We start from the raw sequence: 17080 nt of genomic DNA on the forward strand, positions 1-17080 counted from the left end.
TAGCCACTTAAGAATATAGTCTTAAGGGAGGGCAGCCTGTTCCCGGGTCTGCGTCAGCACTGACCTTTTTACTGTTTGCTAAAGGGATTTGATTTCACCTCTACCTTTCTGGCTTTTACTTTTTTTTTCTCTCCCTCCAACATTCACACTTAAGCCATCTGAGGAGGAAAATGGCAGTTTTGTCCAAGAAAGAGAAACTGTAGTAGTTCAGTTGTGGGCCAAGTGATATCACACCTTTTTTAAACAAAACAAAAAAAGGGGCTAAGTATGCACACTTGTACATACGCATTCAGGCCTACAATTCACAGGTCAGAGGTCAGGGTCAGCACAAAATGTTGTGAGTGATAGGGCGTTGCTAAAAGGTTTGTTCCACATTGAAATGACTTGTCATTGCCATCTCCCTCTGTAAACTGTTGCTAAACCTATTTGCAGTCCTCCCCCCCACTGACTGCTTACAAACTATATATAAATATCCTTCACTGTGAGTTGGATATTGACCTGACATCTCTTCAGTTTCTCCTAATCGCTTGCAAAGAAAACGTCTAATTCTTTATGAACCTCCAGCACCCTCTGCTGGCTTTTCATGGACAGACGTGTCACTTGTTCATTTTCATATGACAGACACAAACATCAGAAAATCTTGGGCTTATTATTTGATAAGCATAGGGCATCCAATTCAGAAGCACCGGGGGCCTTTCTTGTGTGAAGTCTGTGCCAGCAGGTCACTGATGACATTAATCACACAAACATGCAGGAAAGCAACGCAGAGTGACTCTATTTTAAAAGTAAGTGGAAGAAGTTGGACAAGCTTACTGACATGTAGCCATAAGATGAATTTCTTCCATTAATACATTTGAGGGAATAACTATAATCAATTCAGTATAACTTATTATATAGCCTATTCAGTTTGTAGAATTAAGGCTAATGTGTGGCTAAACTATTCTAATCTATGCTTAAAGATCAGCTACGGTAAAATAACATAAGCTAGGGTTATTAAGGTACCATATAGTAGTTGAATATTCACAGCTAAGCTAAGAAACAAAGGTTTACTAGGTGAGCTATATTTAGTTAGACAGGCTAGCCAGGCCAGGTTAGGCTAAGGTACTCTAGCAAATCTCAAACAGTGACTTGTTTTCTATTTAGCCACACAATTAAACAAAATATTAATAACAATGGCAAATTATATAAATAAATAAATAAAGCAAGACATAGCACATTCACTAGTAATATATAAAAATGATACATTTCTAATAAATAATTAAATGACTGGTTTAAACTAAGAAAATGCTCACTGGGAATATACAGCACTACCATTTTTACTTCTCACACTATATAATATGTTTCCTGCATTACAAACAAAGCCTTTAAAAAGTATCGGGTAAAAGTGCCAATATAAAAAAAAACAAAAAAAACAATCCATGTTTACTTTGTGCCCATTGCTATTCAAAGCACACTCCTTCCCCCCTGTGACTGTCTATTGTTGTCTAAGCTGGTGCTAAGAATACAAAGGAAAGTCTTCAAGGTTTCAAAGGTGTTTCCTATGCTGCCGTGTGTTTGTCTCTGTGTGTGAGAGAGTATGGTGTCATTCTGTATTACCCATAATGCACTGTGGGAAAGGTAACACCCATTTTTTTTTACCTGGAGGAAACACAGGCAGAAACTACCAGGCTGTAGGGAGAGAAGGAAACAAGAACAAACTAATCCAGATGTTTTTTTCTTGTAGTTATAGATAAACTACAGACTTTTATAGAAACTTTTAGAGTTTGTTCTCTTGTTCCTTTTTGCATTACAAAGGTGTGAGTAACAGAAGTGGGACGGTCAGAGCAGAGGGAGGAGCTGTGGGGTTCTCCATGTATGGACTCTCTTCATATGGTAAATAGAGGGTCACGTGGGGCAATAGTCTTGGAGCTGCGGGGGAAAAGGGAGGGAAAGGAACAAGAAGAGAGAGAGTGAGAGAGAGAGAGAGAGAGAGAGAGAGAGAGAGGGAGAGAATTTACTGCAGGACTTTGGCCTGCCCCATGTGCAGGAGGCGGTACTTTCACCCTGAGTTTAGAGGACACTGGATGGCACTACAAAGAGAAAGGAAACAAAAGATTTAGAGTAAGAACCATGTCGTGGTTACAGTAAAGTTTGAAATCTGATGGATCTTAGTCTTTTCATTCTGCTTCCTTTGGATACTTTTTCCACTTCTCTGTGTGGGTGAAACTTAGCTAGTGTGTTCACCGGGCACTTCTTCGTAGTTTCGTCAGGGTACCAGAAGTGCCAAGATGCCCACAAACTTCACTGTGGTGCCAGTGGAGGATCTGGAGGACAGCAGCAACGCTGAAGCTGCAGCTGGAGGAAGCAAACACATCAGTCTAGACAAAATCTTCAATGAGGAAGAGGATGTGGTGAACCTACAGGAATCCCCCTCAGGTATGAACAGGCTGTATAAGCAAATGTCCATTTGGATTTGTTGATGTGCTCATAAGGGACGGAAGCTATCCCAGCAGGCACTGAGTAAAGGATAGCTTCATGGTGTGGTTGAACCAACGAAAGCATGCTGACACAGACACATACGTGTTATGGCAGGCACATGCCTGACACACACACACTAACACACGAACAAATACACTCACTCACTCACTCTAACTTCTCAACTCGCTAGAACATGTACGGCTGGACTGTGTGTTGTTGCTACTTACAGTACGTCACTGCTGCCCTGATTGATGGTTGGGGGTGTTTGTTACATCATGGTTGTACTGAAGGGTTGCAGTATGTTTATTCTGTATCTACAGAGGCAGCATGTTTTTTGTTTTTGTTATATTTTTTTTAATAAAATCATTCTTATTATTATCATCTATATCAAAAAACCTAGTCTGGTGTTTATCTTATAAAATAATAAACTAAATGTGTCTTGTTTTTTTTAAAATTTAGAGATTAGTATTAGGATTTTATTGCAGATACATAGTTGTTGCCTGAGGCGGCATTTTTTTTACGACAAATGTGCTGCAGCATGAGCACTCGGAAAAAAGAAAAAAACATCTGCACTGCCAAGCAGTTTTTTATTATCTATTATATCACTGTGTGGCAAACTGGCGCCCCCTGCAGCTGCGGGCACCCCTGCTTGCTGAGAAGGTGTCGTGCACAGAAGCTGTGTGAGCAAGGGAAAGGGGAGGGGGGACAGTTCACCTCTGGGATCCTCTGTATAGAGCAATACTCCAATGGAATTAGTGGGCTAAAGTCACCTCGACTTCATTCATAATATTATAAGCACAGGCCTATAATTGCTGCACGGTTTTGTTTTCCTGAATTGTGTAAAAACGAGAGGTGATAAAACCATTATGTGGTCACCAAGGTGAATTGGTTTAGTCTTGACTTCTGGTCTGTGAGTGACAGTGATGGGGGATGGGAAATCTGTTGCTTGTCAAGTGCCAAATAAACTCAGAGACTATGGACGAAATAAGGTCAAAGCCATCAGGTGTCCAATTTAGAGAGGGGGGGGGGTAGTTTTACTGATTCATGACACTTACAAACCAACAATACTTCATCATCTGACTCTGACTAATCAGATGTGAGTCAAAAAGTCAACTGTTGCCTATTAGTCATTCTCACTTGGATGTTTTCTGGGTACTTAGTGTGGTAGAATCCAAGTAGACCCAGATCTCCCTGAATAGATATCTCATGTTATCTAATGTTAAACCTTTGCTGGGGTTGCTAGGGATGTCTGTATCCTGTTGTTTAGTTTGCTGTCCTAATTAATCCATGTCCTAATTGGGCCAATGATATAAACTGTTTATTATTTCTCTGTCTGTCACTCTGTTTAGGGATAGAAAACCAAAATGATGTGCTGAAAGGTGCTTAAAGTCTCTATAGAAATCTGTAGTGATTCAATATCAGGTGATACACTCACTTTAATATTAACATTTGAAGCTGTACGATTTTAAGTCAACATGTTGTTGATTCCAATAATTTACCCTGACATGATGGCATAATACGAAGTGCATCATACAGAGCATGTATCAACAGCTGTACATCTTCAGTTTATAATCTACAGAAAGACAGAATGCTTGGCTCATCATGTTTAGTTAGGAAGCGGCCACCTCTCGCATTCCATTGCTGTAATGACCACAGGCTATTTTCTCAAGGCTGATCTTTTGCTACAGCTACACACGTCAACAAGACAAATTCCAGTTAAGCAGGAAACTATTAAGTCTATTTTGTGTTGTAGCAGCTTTTCCCCAGGTTACACATAGTATGAAACCATACACTCAAACACATTTCTTCAAAGTACTGTGAGACATGTGTGTACATGCAGCCAGACTCAGGGCATTAACAAAAAGGGGCTGCAATGGAATGTGATGATGTTTTTTTTTTTTGGAAAGCTTTCATCAGAATGTGTATGTTTGTGGAAATATGTGGTAATTCTTGAAAATATATCCCATGGTGTACAGATAGGTATAATCAGAGAGATGTGACTGTATTAATGCAGTGGCCTTGGATAGGTACCGGTTAAGGCATAGGTCAAAGAATGTGCCCGTCACGCCCACTGCTGGCACACACACTGCTGATTAGACAAGATACAATCTGTATAAACAACATTAAGATTTTCCAGAGCACCATTTTGGGACAAGAATCCAGTTTCTGATTGTACCAGAGTCTCCTTGTAATATGTACTTTTCAGATCATACATACACACTGTAACCTGATGGGTGTCACAGTCAGGTTTGTGCATTCAAATAAGTTCATAATTAATAATGACTGAAGTGTTGTCTAGACTCCTGTGGTCATTCAAATGACAAAAACCCCACATTTTTAATGAAAACATTGGTGGTCACTTAACTTAAAGGAACAGTTCAACATAATGTGATTACTTTATGTGCTAAGATGAGCCACTTTCTGTTTCTGTTAGCTTAACTATTCATTTATGTCTGAACATTTACTGTGATGTGCTTCATAAACTAAGGCTCAGGGTCACTTTGCTGCACATTAAGAAATATAGACATCTACTGGTGAGCGTAATTACTGCATGGGAACCTTTTGCCTGAAGACACACCAGTATGTTTCTGTAGAACATGCAGTTCATGCAGTTTTTCTGCATTCAAAATAATAAACTGTAAAGATAACTAGCATCTGATGCATGTTTTTATCATGTCTGCCGACAGAAGATGACGATCAGAGAGAATCCGCTGCATTCATCAGCTCGGACGATGACAGAGAAAACTATTACGACGGCACGAATATGGCACTGTTTGAGGTAAGATTCAATTCAACTCTCCAAATCTGATGTAATTTAAAGGTGTATAATCACACCTGTTGGGATTCTGCAAGCTTTTTGTTTTCATCATTTGTCTCTATTGTGCAGGAGGAAATGGACAGTACCCCAATGGTATCATCTCTTCTCAACAAGCTGGCCAACTATACTAACCTGACCCAGGGTGTTCGTGAGCACGAAGAGGCCGAGGAGAATGGGGTCAGGAGGGTCGCTGTTATGGTACGGGCCCCTTCTTTAGAGTCCTTGGATGTGGATGAAAAAAAAAACTTTAATAGCATTTCACTGTAGACTTTGATCTGTGGGATGATTTTATGAGATATAATGCTGCTCATAAACTTACCCAAAGAATGGACTTCTGAGAAAGTCTTTCTCATCCCATGGTTTTTGTTGGTTTTCATTGCCTAGAACAAAAGTCAGACGTTAATCTGCAGGGTATTTCCAGGACCTCCGGAACACCTACTGGGCATTCCTTTAGAGATTGGATCATACACTGTATTATTGACAGAGCTGCTATTTATTTCAGATTTGCAGTCTCTATAAGAACAAAACATAAACTAAATGTTCAATTTATTATCTATTCAGGGATTGAGTCTCTATATGCACAGTTATTGTAATAATTTTCTTTATTTGTAGTTTGGCAAAAATAACAGAGATGTATCTGTTGGTTTATATATACTAAATATTTGAGGGACCATTTGTTTTTCTCTTCTTGTGGCTACACTGCAACTGATTTGGCATTGAGGACTTGCTTTTAAGTTCACCACCGTTTGAGGATCTTGGTTTAGTTTTTAAGACAGAGTCCTGCTGAACTAATAGCTACCATAGCCACTGTCTCTAAGCTCAGCGTGAGTTTAGTCTTTCAATTCTTTTGCCTCTTGGCTGCGGCACTAAACATGTAAAAGGTAGTTTGGACACAGAAAGCTGTTGAAAGCTTGCAGAAACAGTTCACAAAACTCTAAGAACCATTCAGACCTAGAGACCAAGATCATCATTGAATCACTTGAGATTCATGTGACACAGATGAGAATCTTTCACAATGCAGCATGGACATTGTATTTATTACAGGATACATAACTCATTGGTGCATAGCCTCAGTGTGGCAAAGAAATCCTAATAGACACTGTCCTTTAGCCTAAACAAAAACACACCCTGATGTTAACTGAAAAAGGTGTGTATAACACAGACACACACTGACTACGATCACTTTTTTGTTACTGCTGTTCATGGGTAGATTACATAAAAAGATTTCCACCTGGACAGCAAACATCCCCTTGGTCCCAGAAAGGAGATCCAAGCCCTGAAACTGTCTCTTAGGCAGGAGGTTGAGGTTTGAGGGCTAGCCAGAGGCATGGAGATGGTTCTCTGTCATGTCTGTATATTCCACAGAAAGACAGGCTGGTTAGCTTAGCTTAGCTTAGCTTAGCATATGGCCTGAAGCATTTGGATGCAATGTCAGTGAACTTGTTGAACTTCTTACATGGAACTCTGTGGGGACTGACACACTTTTGAAGCAAGCCTCAAGTGGCCATTTTGGTAATATACCTATGCACCTACAGAACCTTTAAAGATACTGCTGGGTGCTGTTTTGTTGTTCTATTAGTCTTTGAATGGGCTGTGCATTGTAGCACCAATAAGCGCTAATCCAGATCTGTATCATGGATATAATCAAGGCCTTTAAACAGCTAAAAAACACCTTGGCCTGCTAAAAAAAGAACAGACAAAACTGCTGTTATGCACAGCACATTCTGCACACTCATTTAATTGAGTCAAATGCTATAAACTCATCAAGAAGAATCTGTTCCAATTCCTACCTCCACTGACATGATAGCCTTTGGCTGGAAGAGAGTGTAGGGCCTTGGACTGTTGCTTTGTGTAGGAGCATTGATGATGTTTAACTGGAACCCGCCCCCTGAATGATAGAGGTATGAGAGAACCAAAAGCAGATCTGAAGCTAAAATGAACAAGGCAGACAATGCAGAAAGAGAGAGAGAGTGTGTGTCAGGGGGAGAGGCAAGACTGGAAGACAGTAACCTAAGAGAGAAGATGTGGGAGATGTGGAATTCCACAAGAGGCACTTTCCCGCCTTTAGACAGTCAGTGGAGTGAAATGGAGAAAGCACAGAAAAAATGTGTGACTCAAAAAATGGTACGTATACCTTTTGGTTTTGGGGGAGGTTGGAGTTGGAGTTGCTTGTGCAATGGGGTGCATTCTGGTGTGGAATGTCAAGCTTAAGTACAATTAAACTACTGCACCTACATTGTTGTATGGATTACGGACAGCATTTCAGTGGAATATCCTCTTTCATGTTTCTCCTCCAATGACACTCAACTGTGTTCGTCCATAACCAGGCCCCCCAAATGGGAACCTTCATCGGGGTTTACATGCCCTGCATGCAGAATATTTTGGGTGTGATTCTCTTTCTTCGTCTCACCTGGATTGTCGGCACAGCAGGAATCTTGGGATCATTTGCCATCGTCTCCATCTGCTGCATCTGTGTGAGTATACAGAGATCATCAGTTATTAATTGTGTCAAAATGTGAGGTTGAATCCAAGTTTTATGGTGCACTGAGCATTAATCTCCACGCCTGAGGTCTGAGAACGAGTCTATAAAGCTGGCACAAAATTACTGTTTGTATTTGCTTTGAACTTTCAAACAGAGAACCTACTGTTTGAGCAATTTGAACCTAAATGCTCAGCACTCATGTGATGTGAATAATGTGGACACAATAACTGACACTTTATTGTAAAAAAAAACTACATTTGATTGCTTTAGTTTTTTAAAGGTTGCTTGGTTTAAACTTTTTGTTTTTAAAATAATCCCACATTCTGGCCTCAAAGTCATCTTTCTCTGCATTAATCCATAACTAAATATGTGTCTTTTTTCTCCTCATGCAGACTTTGCTCACAGCCATATCAATGAGTGCCATAGCAACCAATGGAGTTGTCCCAGGTACACTATGAATTTGATAATTAGTTTTTTTCCCCATTGGGAGTGTGTACATGATTACAGCCACAGAAGAGTTTTTTTGTTTTGCTTTGCTTTTGAGTCCCTTCATTTTGCACTGGTGTGCTTTTATATTGAAAAGTTAGAAGTAGGGCTGCAAAGTACTTGAGTAATATTCAAGTGCAAAATGCATCGACAACTAATTTAGTATTCGATGACTCGTTAGTGATGTCATTGAGAATGATTCTCTTGTGGTCCAATGGGATGATCAGCATTTTGGGTGCAAGAGACCCTGGGTTCGAAACCCAGGCGAGCCATTTGTAGGTTGGATACACGTGGTTTTTGGCGCCGGGCATGGAGGTGGTCACGGGCTGAAGCAGTGGTCCTTAGTAGGCGTCAACTAGTGAAGTAGCTATTAGCCGCAGCTATATTTATGGGTGAACTATGACATTTACGCATGATCCGGGTACTCGAATAATCGTAACAATAATCGGCGAGTATCCAAGTATGAAAATACTTGTTTGTTGCAGCCCTAGTTGAAAGTTCTGAACTAACTCATAACACAATTAATGTATGTATACACAAGAAAATATGGCAGTGTATCATGTTCTGAGTTTAGATAATATTCTGTATTTAACCTGAGGTAGGTTAAACAACACAAACTTTATATGCAGCTGCAGAAATTCAGACAATTGACTGTGTTAGGAATAAAACCCAAAATATCAGCTGTTAATCACTCAAGTGCTTTTATTCCTGCAGGAAGGAGCAGTCACACACACAGACAGTAGCCTCTGTAGGAGTGCTCAAGGTCTTTTCAGAGCAGCTCCCTTCTTATACCCTCTGTTATCTGACAGACACAACTTCTCAGAATACACACATCTTAGAATAGGCACAAGCACAATCATAAAACAGGATCACAGGACTATGATAGTAATGATTAATCACCATACACTATAATTAATTAATAGTAAAAAGCAAATTAAGGTAGAATTCTTCCAACAGACTGACATGGCTCTTTGAAAAGAACCTTAATTAGATCAAGAAATACTACCATTCACAACCATATAACGACAACTTTGTTATCAGTTGAGTTTTCTTCAAGGAAAATGTTATGAAACTGAAAATAGTAAAAAGCATTTTTTGTTTGTCTCACTGGGGTTTGATTTCTCTCCAGCTGGTGGTTCCTACTACATGATTTCCAGATCACTGGGTCCAGAGTTTGGAGGAGCAGTGGGTCTCTGTTTCTACCTAGGAACCACCTTTGCTGGTTCTTTGTATATACTGGGCACCATAGAGATTCTGCTGGTACGTTACTTCCATTCCAGATGACAGGGGGAGCCACATCAAGTCGCTCGTATTGCACATTAACCTCTCTGTTTTTGCTGTCTGCCCACTATCAGATGTACATAGTTCCAGAAGCAAAAATTTTTCCAGGAGACGATGCCAACGCAATGTGCAAAAACATGCGTGTCTATGGCACGTGCTGCCTGCTCCTGATGGCGCTGGTAGTGTTTGTAGGGGTGAAGTAAGTTTTGTATACACACTCACACACACACACACACACCCATACACACCCAAATACAGGCTCACATTTCATTCCTTCCTCTCCGCAGGTATGTGAACAAACTGGCTCTGGTGTTTCTGTCCTGTGTGATTCTCTCTATCATGGCCACTTATGCAGGAGTCTTCAAGACACTTATCCAACCACCAGAGTTTAAGTGAGTAACCGGCAGCCAAATGGCCATGTCTTTAGCACTAACATTGTCCTGTGGTTGGAGATAGAGCAGCTCTTAACTGTCCTAAAGCTAAGATCCTAATACTACACTTCACTACAGATTTGCTGCTGAGTCACTATTAAAATCATCCATCTTCTCTCATCTGCAGTGTGTGTCTATTGGGGAATCGCTCCCTGAAGATTGAAAATGATTCTTTTGTTTGTGCGAAGACTCAAGTTGTAAATAACATCACAGTAACCACTGAGCTCTGGAAAAGCTTCTGTGAAAGTCAATATCTCAACGCATCCTGTGGCAAATACTTCACTGCAAACAACCTGACAGAGATTCAGGCTATACCTGGGCTCCTGAGTGGGGTTATTAAACGTAAAATGAAATCAAATTAACCCCTTCTTCCAATGGATGATTCCTGGTCAAGCAGCTTACAGTGCTTTTCTGTTTCCATTAGGCAATGTGTGGGGAAACTATGCTGAAGCTGGTATTCCAATACAACACAATATAAGCGAAACGTCTGAATCACCCCAGCCTTCAGTACAGACAGACAACGGAATGAATGAGGGACAAAACAACTTTGTTATTAATGACATCACCACCTACTTCACACTGCTGGTGGGGATATACTTCCCCTCTGTCACAGGTAGAAGATTCACACTGTCTGATGAACATTCTTTTTTGTCTGTAAGAAAGAGTGGTAAATGGGTATGTGTCTTTGTTTCAGGTATAATGGCTGGTTCCAACAGGTCTGGTGATCTCAGAGATGCTCAGAGGTCCATCCCCATAGGAACCATAATGGCTATTCTAACGACATCTTTTATCTGTATCCTCCAGTTTAAAGTCTACAGTATATGATACATATCTTTTTTCTTACATGAGTGTACATACGTCTTAACTTCATGCTCAGATATCTCCTTCATGGTGTTGTTTGGAGCCTGTATTGAGGGAGTGGTGCTGAGAGACAAGTGAGAAGATATTTAAATGACTTTCCATTGACTGTAACTTGTAATACAGTATAAAATAAACCATTCTCATACTTTGGGGGGGTATTTCAGGTTTGGTTACTCTGTAAAAAAACAGCCAGTCATAGGTGTTTTGGCCTGGCCACACCCATTGATGATTGTGATTGGCTCATTTTTCTCCTGCTGCGGGGCAGGGCTGCAGAGCCTGACCGGTGCCCCCCGGTTGTTGCAGGCCATCGCTCGAGATGGTATCATCCCTTTCTTAAAGGTATGACATTCATTTTTGTATTTAGCTATTCCAAAAAAAAAAAAATAATATAATGGAGCTCTGTCCAGCATGTCATATTCTGTCCTCTACATCTGTCTGTCTCAGGTCTTTGGCCATGGAAAGGCAAACGGTGAGCCCACCTGGGCTCTTCTACTGACAGTTGGAATCTGTGAGATAGGAGTCCTCATTGCTTCAGTGGATGACGTGGCTCCCATCCTGTCTATGTATGAAGTCGAATACACCAGAAAAAATAAATCCTCCAGGCAGTTTTTGTGCATCTTATGACATTCTATATTGATTTTGTTTGTCTGCTCAGGTTCTTTCTCATGTGCTATCTGTTTGTTAACCTGGCCTGTGCCATTCAGACTTTGCTCCGCACCCCCAACTGGAGACCTCGCTTTAAGTTCTATCACTGGTAAGAACTAACTCAAAACAACTTCTTTTTTTACTGTCAGTATGGGTTTAATAACAGATGTATGTTATCCCATAGGACCCTATCCTTCTTAGGGATGAGTCTTTGTCTCTCCCTTATGTTTATCTGCTCCTGGTATTATGCCCTGGTTGCTATGGTGATAGCTGGATGTATCTACAAATATATTGAATACAAAGGGTGAGTTTGAGGTTTCAGGTCAAAAGATCAATTTTAACATCGAATTACCAGTAATGTTTAAGCCCAAAATAAACATTACCTGTATGAATTTGGAGTCTGAAAAGTTATTATTTTATTTTTTTCTCTGCAGAGCGGTGAAGGAATGGGGGGATGGGATCAGAGGTTTGTCCTTAAATGCAGCCCGCTATGCACTTACCCACCTAGAAGAAGCACCCCTGCACACCAAAAACTGGAGGTGAATGTGCTAACCTCGCTGCAGTAGACGTCACAGTGCATTCACAATAAGGCTTGAGGCTGCATATATAGTCATGTTGAATTCATGTCACTTTACTAATGTCTCTTCCTTACCATTCTCCTCAGGCCACAGCTGCTGGTGTTGTGTAAGCTGGACTCAGACCTAGCAGTGAAACACCCTCGCCTCCTTTCCTTCACCACACAGCTCAAAGCAGGAAACGGATTGACCATCATCTGTTCAGTCCTGGAGGGATCCTATATGACCCGGGGGAATGATGCCAAGACCGGAGAGAAGGTTAGTCATTTTCCTTAGTCACCTGTTGAGATATGAAACATCTGGAAAAGTATTTTGCAACCTTCTCTTTACTCTGCATGCTCCCTGCAGAACTTAAAAACAGCCATGGCCGCTGAGCGGACCAAAGGTTTCTCCCACGTAGTGGTGTCGTCCAACCTGCGAGACGGGTTCTCCATACTCATACAGTCAGCAGGTCTTGGAGGGATGAAACACAATGCCGTCTTAATGGCCTGGCCAGCAGACTGGAAACAAACAAGGGACTCCTCTGCAAGAAGGAACTTCATAGGTAAATTACACAGCAACAGAAAGGAAATGATGTATGTGACAGCACTGAAGCACCGTCTATCCTTCTGTCCCCTTCCAGAAACAGTGAGAGAGACGACGGCCGCCCACCAGGCTCTGCTGGTAGCAAAGAACATTGACCATTTCCCAGATAACCAGGAACGTCTGAAGGAGGGAACTATTGACGTGTGGTGGATTGTACATGATGGTGGACTACTCATGCTGCTGCCTTTTTTGCTTACGCAGCACAAGGTGTGTGTGCGCTGTATGTACAGTATGTATGTATGTGTGTGTGTGTGTGTGTGTGTGTGTGTGTGTGTGTGTGTGGCCTCAACTTTACTTAACATGAAATAATAATGGCACCTCTTTCTGTAGGTATGGAGGAAGTGTAAAATGAGAATCTTCACAGTGGCTCAGATGGATGACAACTCCATCCAGATGAAGAAAGATCTCCAGATGTTCCTCTACCATCTACGCCTGGATGCAGTGGTGGAGGTGGTGGAGATGGTGAGATTTTCTACAGTTATTTCTTTTTAAATGTAAAGATGGGAGAAAGAAAACACTACAAGTATTTCTCTCTCATGATGGTGAAATGAGGATGTTCTGTCTGTCCCTGTAGCATGACAGCGATATTTCAGCATTTACCTATGAGAAGACGCTGGTGATGGAGCAGAGATCTCAAATGCTCAAACAGATGCATCTGTCCCGTACTGAGAGGGAGAGAGAGGTAAAAGCACACACACTATGTTATTATTGTTTGTAATTTCATTATTTAGACATCTAGTGCATTTAAAGGTGATGACTGAGCAATAGAAACACATGTAAATTGCACACTTAATGCATTTATAGACTTATATAGACTTATGTGGCCGCTGATGACCTTTAAACTCTTCCTCCAATTATGTGCTTTGATGGGCTAAGATTCAGAGCATCACAAATGTATCACATGGTTCCATAAAGAGGAAGAAGTAGTCAGGTGTTGATGCCTCACACATCAACTCTCAATCCATTCCAGATGATGAGGTAGCCATGGCAACCTTGTAGCAACCAACTAAACCATGTCATCACCATGCTTTTGCTCCACTTATGCCTTCAGTTTATCTTAATCCGTTCCCACTAAACTGTGATGTTTCAGAGAGTGCAGGGTGAGGGCTCCTCCTCATTATGTAACTCTAGATGTCTTCACCTTCATTCACCGACTAGAATACTGTATGTTGTCACCAAACATTTCCACTAGAGGAAGACAAATTCCTCCCTGTGAGGGTTTAAATATTTATCTGTTACTGCAGAAGAACGAACCAAAAATCCAAGTTTGTTTTGGGTCCTTTCTTACTTTCACTTTTCATGGCAACAAATACAAGATGTATGATGGTTTGACTGTGGGTTTTATTTTTTGAACTGCAAAATTGCAAAAAAACTGCAAAAAAAACAGTGCTGATACAACCCTGACAAATATAACTAATGTTTCCCTTGACACTGTTAATGACTATGAGTGTGTTGGAAAGCTAAATCACAAATTATTTGTTATATAATGATTTTTAATCAGTGGATGAAGGCAGGAAACAATGAAAATCACACACAGCAAAGTGCACAGGGTGGAATCTAACCTAGCTCTGGACTCTGCATCTGTTCATAGGGCGTTCTGGACCACCAAACTATTAAACTACTACTTAACTAAAGCTCATTTGTTTATGCATTCCTGCTTATTTCCGTATTTTATCCTCGTGGTGTAATTATGCCTGTGTTTATTCCCATTCATGCTCACTTTATTGCTATGCAAGGTGAGTCAGATGTTTTGTGTCGTCAAGTTATTCATTAATATTAATTCATCTCACCTGTCCTTTGATCAGGCCCAGCTGATCCATGACCGGAACACAGCGTCTCACTCTGCAACCAATGACAAAGCTGCAGGTGCCGTGCCAGATCGTGTCCACATGACCTGGACCAAAGACAAACTGATCAATGAGAGGAATAAACAGAGAGAGAAAGAAGGCATGGCAGTTAAAGACATGTTTAACATGAAACCGTAAGTAGTAGCAGTACGTAATTATCATTACTATTATTTATATCTGAATGAGTATCCTATCCTGTAATCACCGCCATTTGGGCAAACAATTTTGCTATTGTGTTGCATATAAATTAATGGTAAGACTTTCCCTTCTCTTTTCTGGATCCAGAGAAGTGTCTAATTTCAGTGTTAATGCTGACTGTATTGTTTTGTTTTTTTTGTCCCCTTTCCCTTAGTGAGTGGGAGAATCTGTAAGTCACTCACTTCAGTTTTACTTTTTTCTTGCATGTGCATGGACATTTACATTTCTATAAGAGTCATGTGCTGGCATGTGTGAACGCAGCTTGCTATTTTAGTCTCCAATCAGGGTGCTTGATGGTGCTCAAGCTGTTGAGTGTAGAAGCTGCATGCATCTGCATTCTCATACCATATGATCAGATACATAGTCTTGCATATTGTGCTTTCTGTGATGGCTGATATATAGTGTCCTACATTTTACAAATTACAGCTGACGTTGATTTCCATGGAGGAATATTGTTAGTCTTATTAACATCTCTGCCTTACTGTAGCAACCAGTCTAACGTGCGGAGGATGCACACAGCTGTGAAACTGAATGATGTGGTGGTCAAGAAATCCCATAATTCACAGCTGGTCCTGCTCAACATGCCAGGCCCACCAAAGAACAAGAAAGGCGATGAGAACTGTATCCTTCTTCTTTTCTTATCATTTAGGGCTGCTAATTATTGCATTACCAAAGAGTGTATCTTCCCGTCTTCATTTCTGTGTAAAACACAAGTCTGACTCCAGAATGTGTGTATTGTGTTCCTGTGCTGTATGACCTTAACCCAAATGTGCCTCTCAGATATGGAATTCCTGGAAGTTTTAATGGAAGGGTTAGACCGCGTCCTGTTGGTTCGTGGAGGAGGTCGGGAGGTCATCACAATCTACTCTTAGCACCAGCAGGGTGCGACTCCATTTGAAGGGTGAACTGAGGAACCCTGTTCCTGGTTGGACAGAAGGAGCTCCGAGATTGCTTGAGTGGATTTCTGACAGTGGAGGACAGCTCTTTAGAATTGTACAAATGTACAAATGTCATGACAAAAGAAAAGCCATATAATATTGTGGACATTACAGCCTCTTTGACACCGCAAAGACAGCAACTGTGTTTCCGAAAAACATTTTAAGTATGCACGTTTAGTCCATTGGACAGCAGTTGGCCAAAGAAGGAAAGAGGTAGGTGTAGCTTGTTTTGAGACCAATGCCAATGAGATTGTAGGTTTTTCCGACAGATGCAGTCATGATGAACAGTGTCTGTGTTCATCAACAGTGTGTATTTATTTTAGTGCCAGTGAACTGACTTCAAAAACATAGATTGTTTTTAAGCCAAAATATGTTTTCTGAAACATATTTTCACAACATATTGATGACTGAACATTGCCTGTGATCAATAGTTGATTATCAGCTGTTGTTGGGTCACAAAGTGATCAAAGGGAAGGAAGACAAATGGAACCAACTTTGGTTTTAGGATTTCTGTTAGTATTTTATTAATACATATCTGACTGAGTGTTTGAATAAGTGCTAAATGTTAGGGAGCTCGTTTCACAGGAAGCCAGTGGCATTCGGGCAGTTAATGAGGGAAACTGAACAACATGGAGCAGTTAGTAGTTTCTTTTCCCATTAAATCACTGAATTAGCACCTAGCATTTATTTGTAACGTTTTGTAATTTTTGTAATATGCACGCGCACAATCTCTCTCTATCTCTCTCTCTTTCACACACACACACTTTAAAAACAATTGTTTGTTTTTGTATTAGATGTTGACTTCCATGTATATTGTGTTTGCTATCTTTGTCTGTGTAATGCAAATGGTATCATGAATTCACATAAAAAAATGAATTCTTGTTTATAAAATATTTGTCAGCAAACCATTATTTTGAGAATTGTTTTTTACAAACTTAAAATTTGAGTAAATAAGTAACTTCAGAATCTGGGCCCAGTTTAGACGAGATTTTGGCTTTTGTAGCTTCTCTGTCTCTGGTCCTATCCTTACTAACCACCTCTTCCAACCTTCCCTTATGGACCCTGCAGATTGATACAGAAAATGCCAGAAAGAGCTTTGATGGTAATAAGTAACTTCAAGATCTGCACGAAATGCAGATGCAATCTTCATGGACAGAATCTCAAGTCCTGATTCAGGATCTGGCCTATGAAGGATTTCTTGTTTCAAGCAACAGTGTTCCACCCTGTTGTCTAGCAATCTTATATACCTGCCATTGTTATGTTTGTGGAATCTGCAATGTTCTCCCAAGAAAAAGTATGACCCATTTCTCTGCACCCATTTCATAATGGTGCAGCCTTGGGGTGCTGCTCAAATGGACTCCGCCTTCAAACTCAAAAAATGGATGCAACCCCTGAACTGATAAAACAGCTTCTGTGTGTGTGCATCTCTGCAAATGGTGTGGCCCTGATGGGCTCTGAGTATTTGTGGGAACTGGC

The 17080-nt window shown here is 40.7% G+C and overlaps 1 protein-coding gene across 4 annotated transcripts; it reads left to right on the forward strand.

Moving 5' to 3' along the window:
- Positions 1-1658: 1658 nt before the first annotated feature.
- On the forward strand, positions 1659-16541 carry LOC114449455 (solute carrier family 12 member 7-like). Of its 4 annotated transcripts, none has more exons than XM_028427149.1 (27): positions 1659-2100; positions 2211-2415; positions 5145-5236; positions 5345-5473; positions 7603-7749; positions 8150-8204; positions 9373-9503; positions 9599-9723; positions 9812-9916; positions 10083-10297; positions 10380-10568; positions 10650-10748; positions 10833-10890; positions 10981-11155; positions 11261-11379; positions 11472-11570; positions 11646-11765; positions 11896-12000; positions 12126-12294; positions 12385-12580; positions 12659-12828; positions 12952-13083; positions 13196-13303; positions 14427-14602; positions 14821-14835; positions 15154-15287; positions 15447-16539. In XM_028427149.1, exons 2-27 carry the CDS (start codon positions 2268-2270, stop codon positions 15536-15538), a joined length of 3303 nt encoding a protein of 1100 aa, XP_028282950.1. In that variant the 5' UTR covers positions 1659-2100; positions 2211-2267; the 3' UTR covers positions 15539-16539. The 4 variants fall into 4 exon arrangements, with proteins under 4 accessions (XP_028282950.1, XP_028282951.1, XP_028282952.1 ...); XM_028427150.1 differs by having other exon boundaries at positions 2241-2415; XM_028427151.1 differs by having other exon boundaries at positions 1659-2415; positions 5148-5236; positions 15447-16541.
- Positions 16542-17080: the final 539 nt, after the last annotated feature.

Source organism: Parambassis ranga, chromosome 17 (assembly GCF_900634625.1).
Source record: "Parambassis ranga chromosome 17, fParRan2.1, whole genome shotgun sequence".
Taxonomy (NCBI): Eukaryota; Metazoa; Chordata; class Actinopteri; family Ambassidae; genus Parambassis; species Parambassis ranga.